General features: G+C 54.2%; 1 protein-coding gene across 1 annotated transcript; it reads right to left on the reverse strand.

Moving 5' to 3' along the window:
* Positions 1-21: 21 nt before the first annotated feature.
* LOC103920686 (cytosolic 5'-nucleotidase 1A-like) lies at positions 22-7,092 on the reverse strand. The gene is made up of 7 exons (XM_009328467.1): positions 7,079-7,092; positions 5,273-5,331; positions 4,382-4,549; positions 3,876-4,005; positions 3,170-3,292; positions 1,879-2,057; positions 22-1,327 (listed from the first exon to the last, which is right to left on the reverse strand). The coding sequence occupies exons 2-7, from the start codon at positions 5,315-5,317 to the stop codon at positions 1,025-1,027; spliced, it is 948 nt and encodes a 315-aa protein (XP_009326742.1). The 5' UTR covers positions 5,318-5,331; positions 7,079-7,092; the 3' UTR covers positions 22-1,024.
* Positions 7,093-7,525: the final 433 nt, after the last annotated feature.

Consider the following 7,525-nt stretch of genomic DNA (forward strand, 5'->3'; position numbering starts at 1 on the left):
GCTGGGCAGGGTCCTGAGCATCCCCAGGAACCCCGTCTGCGCTGAGCAGCTGCACCTGGGAGCCCCCACCCACACTCTCCACCCACAGCCCTGGAGACCCATTTAAGCTCAGGCCTGGGCACCCAGTCCTGCCCTGGTCCATGGGGTGCTGGTTTGCAGCCCTAGTCCCTGCATGGCTTGTGCTGTAGGCAACCCATCTCCAGTGCCCTCTCCTGGAGAGACATCAGAGCTACATAGCAGCTCTGCCTCCAGGATAGACCTCAGACCTGGGTTGCAGTCTTGTCCCTGGCCCATCTCCTGCAGCTTCAGTGTCCTACAGGTCTGGGTCTCCTAATGGCACTCTGTGAGCAGCCTGTGTGCCTAAGGAAAGGTGACTTGTGATATACCCTCTTCTGTATAGGGGCAGAGCTTGGGCTTGCTTTCTTCAACCTGGTCACCCATTTCTAAAAAGCCTGTAGGTCTTTTATGGCTTTGAAGTCTTTCTCCCTCTGCCGAGTTTGGCTGGAGCTGTCTGCTAACACATCAGCCTCCCCAGGAAACCAAGCTGAGTGTGTCTGGTGAGGCAGGGTCCTGAGCGCTTCCTTTGGGCAGAGGTCCTAGGAGTAAATCTTGGAGACTGTCCGAGCACAGCTAAAGTTAGCTTTTTTTAGTGCTTGGTTTCATGCTTCCTTTAGCTCATGTGTGGGGTAATAGCTTCATTTATTTATTTGTAGAAGAGAAAAGTCTCTAGCTCCTACAGGGCAGGTAGGTGATAGTCTTCAGTGTCACAGCAAGGCTGTCCTTCCTTCCTGGAGCAGTTGCATCTTTTGGCTTTATCCTAAGACCTAAAGGACCTCATATCAGGAGCAGAAATGAGCATCAAGTCTTGCCTGGTAGTCTGTGCTCCCATGCAATGCTCTCACCCCCTTTCCCTGAGGCTGCTTGCTGCAGGTTAGGAAATCCTTCCCTCTCCACCAGAAGGTTTGCCTTCAACTGGCCTAGTCCCCTGTGCTGCTGGGAGGGAGGACTACTGGCCTGCAGCCCATCAGTAGCAGGAAGGGACCCAGGCAGAGGGTACGCCCACATCTTGAGCCCCCTGGATGTTATGAAGGCCATCATCAAAGAAAATGTGGGGCTGGATCTGGGCGAGGATGGGGCCCTTGGGAGCCCCATCCATGAAGAAAGCCTCGTCGATGGCCAGACCCCACTCCTGGAGCGTCTTGATGGCTCGGACACCCATGTCTCGGCCACTGCGGGCAGTCACCAGGTAGGTGCGGATGGGAGATTTTTCCTGGCTGAACTTCTTGCAGATCTTCCCAAGGTGCATGGCAAAAGCCTTCAGGGGACCCTGGAAGCACAGCAAGATACTCGGGAGTGGATGGGAAATAAGGGAACGCCTACTCTGCCTGTACAAGCCACTTGTTCCTCTTCCAGGGTCTCTCAGGGCTCTGCAGAGCACAGGGATGCCTGTGGGGTGCAGGACTGGGCAGTGCTGGGACTGGTGCTGTGCACTGCGGTGCTCGGGAGGAAGGTGAGCATTGTGGTGCTCATCCTAATCCCAAAGTGACCAGGAAGGTACATCCCAGCGAGCAGTGCCTCTGGGTCCGAGTTCTGCAGGGACTTGCACAACAAGAAGTCCCAGCCTACAAAAGGTGAAGTGGAGATAACCACAATCCTAGATATTTGGGAGCTGATGCTCACTTACAGGAGACATTGGGCCAGATCCATCTCCAGTGGGACTCCAGATCAGGCCCACACCAGGGACTGAGTGGTGGATGTAGAGGGAACCTGTAAGGGTTTGTGCTTTTTTGGCTACTCATGGCAAAGCCCTAGCCGGAGAGATGCTCACGGTGGGTGCAGAGCTTGTGGATGCCCATCAAAGTGGGGTGGCTTGCTCACCTCTCCCATGGGCACGGCCTCCATTGCCCGCTCGTATCGCACTGCCCCCTCCAGCCCCTGCTCCTGGAAGACCTGGTCCGTCTCGTCGGAGAAGAGCACGGCATCCCCATCGAACACCACGCGGAGTGGGGTGCTCGGGGCCTGCACCTCCTGCTGGAAGACAAGTGCTGCCGAGACCCCTGCAAGACAGAGCAAGGTGAGGCTCAGGAGGGACACCCCCTCCTGGGGGCAGCTCGTGCATGGCCAGCTCCTCCCTGCGCATCTGCTGTGGCCCCATCCCACACCTCAAATGCCGGAGTCTCCAAGCTGGGGATCTTTTTGTGGGGGTCAGCCCAGCCTTTCTAGGGCTGTGTTATCCCCCCATGGGGATGAGAACGGACAACAAAGTGCTGCTGATCAGAGACTGATGTCTGGAGAGATACTTGGTCTGCTAAGAGATGATGGGTGGTTGTGTAGGCACAAGCAGCCCTCCTCCTGGTGCTCGCTCACCCTGTGAAGCCTGGCTTTAATGCCCAGATTTAGCACTCTGCGCTGTGAATAATAGGGACTGGCACCTCCACTTGATCGGGGTAATTGGCTTAATTACAGTTCTCTTCCTATAGGCTGCTCCCTGCCCGCCTTCATCTGTGGACTGAAGCCCCTGGATGAGAGACACTTGTCAGAGCAATGATGGTCTTCAAGAAGGCTCCAGGAATGTGCTGTGTAGCGAAGGAAAGCCCAGGCTGCAGATGGCTTGCTCCTGACCTTGAAGGACCTTGGGTATGAGCACATCAGCTGGCCAAGCAAATTAATAAGGAGGCAATTACCTCCCTTAGAGCTGTTGAGGAGACTGCACTCCCTCTGATCCAGGTCAAGCGTGTGCTTACATCTATCACTGAGTACATGGTAACTCTGCATGTACCAAGAAAGCAAATTGCTATAGCATCCTCACAAAGCCCTGGGAATCACTGATACACTCTCATTGATACAGGGAGCAGCAATGGGCAGCATCTTTGGTTAGAAAGGCTTAAATGTCAGGCAGGGGATGACCAGCCCATGGCAGAGCTACAGCCAGAATTATGCATGAAGCACTTGTTGACTTGTGAAGGCATCTGAGAAACTCTGGTGTGTTTGCAGGCTATTGGGGACAGAAGAGGAGATTGAACCGTTCAGGACTGTACTGGTAATCAACGTGCCATTCAGGTCCTTGCCCTTGTAAGAGCACGGACTCTGGTGTTGCCTCTTGGTACTGGGCTGCTTGGAAAAACTGTGGTGGGTGGGTTTGGGACGTGGGATGGAGGGGAGAACGCACCTCTCCGGAGGGCATTGCAGACATCTATCCTGTCAGCCGAGAGGAAGAGCTTGACGCCGTGGGACTTCAGGTACTGCGTGGAGTCCTTGTTGCTGACGAAGCAGAACTTGGATATCTCCAGGCCTTCAGGTCAGGGGATGTGAGCAAAGCCTGTTAGGGGGCAACATCCTCCTCGCAGCCCCCCCCCGCCCCAGGGTCTTGGCATGCTTTGTAGAGCTCAGGGCAATTTATTTCCCAGTGCTGTGTGGGGAACCTGCCCCTGTTCTTGCTGCATATTCTTGTCCCGTTGCTCCTGTGAAACTGCAGAGTGCAGTTAAATATTCCCTTCATCCTCCCTTAAATGAGCCTTCCTGACAGCACTCTGGGATTTAGTTGTTTTGCTTTTTTTCTTTTTCTTTTTAAGAATTCTGTTTCTTTAGTAGCTGCCTGAGGATGCCCAGACTGTGCAAAATGCTGCCAGACCCCCTGGTGCAAAGGATATGGCCAAAGGGAGCCTGGCTATGCTAAGGAGCCTGTACCCTAGGTGTGCTCTGGCACCCTGGGCAAGCTGCATGGGGCTGGCAGGAATTGGGCTTTTTTCCGAAATAACCCCTTCCCCTTGCGTCCCCTGGCTCTGTATTTGCCGCTGATGCTCCACTGTGGTGCCTTATCTGTTTCGCAGCTTCCCGGGGGAAGCAGATGCCCCCAGGGATGGGGTCCCCCTTACCGTAGTGCTTGGCGCTGTTGATGATGCGCACGCCGCTCTCTGGGCTGTTGTTGGAGAGCACCAGGATGTCAAAGAGGTCCTTCTCTGCCAGGTTGCTCTCCAGGATCTTTTCATTCACATACTGTGCTGCCTGCGAGGAGATGATGTGTCTTTTGGAGGGGCGTGAGCGCAATGGCTTTGCCAGGGCTCTTTCACAGTTAAGGTTAGTGGTTTGTGCTGCATCTGTCAGCTAGGGCAAGGCTAGCATGTTATGGGGAGCCAGACAAAGCAACCACCCTGCAAAAGCCATCACCAGGAGGGCAAGGAGCAGGATACTCCACCAGGGGGAGGTGGACACGTGGGACTGGTGAGGAGCACAGGTCTCGATGCCCTGCAATGAGGCCAAGAGTCCAGGACAGGCATATCTGCACCTCGTGATAGGAGTTGAGACCTAAAGCCGTGAAAGCTGAGCTTTCAGCCCATCCTGCAAGTGTCTGCATGTGCCCCTGGCCAGGTGTGGGGCTCACCTGGATGAAGGCGAAGGCTGTGCCCGGTGGCAGGGGCTTGTCCTGGTTGGCCTGCTGGTGCCTTGCGTACTCCTCCTTGCCCTTTTCCAGGTAGAGCTTGTGCTCCTCCTCCAGGTTGAAGATGGCTCTGGTGGTCACTGCAATGACCAGTGCCTCACTGGGGTCTTTCTGCAGGACAGGGAGAAAAAGAGGGGTTGGGGGACAGCAAAGAAGGAGCTTGGGGAGGTAGGGTGAACAAGGGTACACAGGGCTCCACCAACCAGGGTGGTGGGGTTGGGCGTTGGAGGCACCACCCATGCATCACGGTTCCTGATGCCAGCGGGCCTTTGAAGAAGAGGTACCAAGCCCAATCTTAGTCTTCAGGCCACCAAGGATGGGGCAGGCAGTTGTGAAACCCTAACCTGTCTTGTAAGTGCCAAATGCTCTGAGGACAGCTCACACCAGAGGTGATGATTGCTTCGTAATTTTGGTGTTTGTGGGCACAGCACAGCCATGGTTGCCTGTTTGTACTGAGCTGGGCACTACTGGGTTTCTCTGCACATACTGGTGGTTTTACCCTTCATTTCTGTCTATTCTGGAGAGTCTCTATATATGTACAGAAGCTGCTGCTTTCTCCCTGGCTGTTCCAAAATTTAACTGTGAGCAAATGCACCTGTCCTGTCCATGCAACTGGAGGCTCAGTCCTGCAACCTCTTCCCGTGTGGAAATCACATGGACCTCACTGGGACCAGGTGCCTAGCAGCCCTGGGACAGGCCACTTCTGTTGAAACCTAGGCAAAGGCAATTCAGGCCACCACAGCTCCAGGCTGTGGTGTGTCCTCTCCTGCGGTGGCATTACAAAACTTGCTTTAGACATACAGGATGCGTGTTTTGTAATGAACAACCTTTTACCTGTTTCACATCAGTGTTTATGACTGTGCTTTCAGGCTCTGCCATCTTCAACTTTCAACCTCAAAGAGAAAATACACAGTTACACTGATGCATTATAATACAGCCAATCTAGAGAGGGGGAAGAGTGGAAAAGAAAGGGGACAACCCACCAAGTGGAGCAGCCCAAATGAACCTGCTTCTGCTGAGAACAGCTCTGCTCTGAGAAAGCCTGGTCTAATAGTTCCAATTAAATACGATGAAGTGGCTTTTCAATCACAGATCACTGCTTTTCCTGCCCCTGCCCCCCCCCCAAGAGTATTTTTCTCCAGAGGGAACTGCTGAAAGCTCTTACCAGCAAAATAAGCCTTGGAGATTGATTGGAGCTAAAAAGCCAAAATAGGTCAGATCTTACGGGTAGGCTTCTAGTTCACATACTTATTGCCTTTCTTGCTACTTTTTTTTGTTTGAATGGTGAATTTGTATCCACAAATAAGCAAGTTCACTGTGTGAGCAGCTCATTTGCAGCTGCAAAAGGCCTGAGTAAGCAGAGATGTGTGGTGAGGGCTTGGGTGCAGGACAGGATCCTGCTGCTGGGGCTTGTCTGTCCCTCCACAGCCAGCCAGCTCCTATACTAAAGGTCTCTGTGCAGGCTGTGCTAACCCAGGTCTGGCAGATGAAAGTCACGAGGGGTTACATGGTCTGCCTGTGCCTAGCAGCTGAATAAGAAATCACATTTATTTTTGTATACCCGGGTCCTGTGGTTTCTGTAACCACCATGCTGTACACTTCATTTCTATGCACTAGTCAGTGTTAGAAGTGGACTTTCAGGATTCAACCTATGGGATGAGAACTGTTCCCATTCCCCTGAGGGGCATCCCATGAGGGTCGTTTCCACCCAGCAGCTCCTGTAAGTATGCTGTGGGGTTTCTCTGAAGAGCAGAGGCAACAATGATGTCTCTGCATAGATGTGCTGGGAATGACAGGGGGGTTAAAACCTCATTTACCAGTTCATGCCCTACCTGATTACTGAGGGCTGTGCAAGCATAGACCAAAGCCAGCATGCAGTGTAAAGGGGAAGTCAGGGTCTCCAGGAGGACCTTTCTTTTGCCCCAATTTTCTTTAATTCATTTTTATTATTCAGGGGCTGTGCAAAGTGTTGCCTGGGCTGGTAGGAAATGCACTTGGCCGATGCCAGCCCCGAGAGCCAGAGCCTTGCCATGGGCGTTTAATGTTTGCATGTGCACTCCCCAACTGCCCCAGGGGTGGAAATCCCTACTGGCAGGGTTGTTTCCCCAGCCAGGGGGTGCCTGGAAAGCCAGGAGATGCTGAGCATCCCTCTGCTTCTTCCACCCATAACCCATGCTGGGAAGGGGGTCTCCTCCCACAGAACAGGGCAGAGGGTGGCAACCACCAGCCCTTGTCTGCTGAGCAGAGAGCAGCTTTCCTCTGACCAGATCTCAGCACTTTTCTAAAAGTGAAGATGAAATGAGAGGAGGCAACGGAGCTGAGCAGCCCTTCCTGGAGGGAAAACACCACCTCTAATTTCTGCTCTGTCCTTCCAAGTGCTGCAAACCGAGCCTGACTTCTCCTTTCCATCTACCCGCCTCTAATAACTGCAGTATTGCTTGCATACAGATACGTGTATATGCACATGCACACATCTCTGCAGGAGCACCCCCCATGCACACAACGCCAGACACGCAGGAAGGCGTTTCAGGCAGACGCTTGCTGGTCCCCGCAGCTCGTCCTACAGCCGCGTAGCACAGAGCCGCTATTACCCCACTGCACACAGCCAGGATGTTGCTAGACAGAAAAGCCCAAACTCACCGCGAGCGCTGCCGGCGTAGCCTGTCCAGCGGCAGCATCCAAACTTTGCCCAAGACGCTGCTGTTTATATTTCCCCCTCCCCGTGCCGGCAGGAAGCAGGCAGGGGCCGGGCTGGGGTGCAGCTCCGCTCCCCGGCGCGCTGGGATTTGTAGGCAGCCCAGCGGGCTGGAGTCGTGCCCGAGGCAGACTGCATTTCCCAGCCAGCACCGCGCAGGCGGCTCATGGCCGCCCGGGCCTGGCCGGGGACGCGGCCGTGCTCTGGGGAAGTGGCTCAGCCCTGGTCCTGCTTGTCGGGCTCCCTCGGAGCTTGTGCTCAGTTACCGCTCGCTGCCCACAAGTGCTGCAGCGATGTCTGTTTCTGTAGCCAGGGTATTTATAGCGTGCCTCCAGACCTCCCAGCCCTTGCATACATAATGGTTGTGTTTTTGACCGAAAATATAGGGGTAC

This window comes from Pygoscelis adeliae, unplaced genomic scaffold (genome assembly GCF_000699105.1).
Source record: "Pygoscelis adeliae isolate BGI_AS28 unplaced genomic scaffold, ASM69910v1 Scaffold166, whole genome shotgun sequence".
Taxonomy (NCBI): domain Eukaryota; kingdom Metazoa; phylum Chordata; class Aves; order Sphenisciformes; family Spheniscidae; genus Pygoscelis; species Pygoscelis adeliae.

Coding starts and splice junctions, on each gene's coding strand:
- LOC103920686 (XM_009328467.1), bottom strand. CDS start 5,317: ATGGCAGAGCCTGAAAGCACAGTCATAAACACTGATGTGAAACAG. Junction 4,550..5,272: donor TAAACACTGATGTGAAACAG/GTAAAAGGTTGT, acceptor CCTGTCCTGCAG/AAAGACCCCAGTGAGGCACT. Junction 2,058..3,169: donor CTGCAATGCCCTCCGGAGAG/GTGCGTTCTCCC, acceptor TCTGTCTTGCAG/GGGTCTCGGCAGCACTTGTC.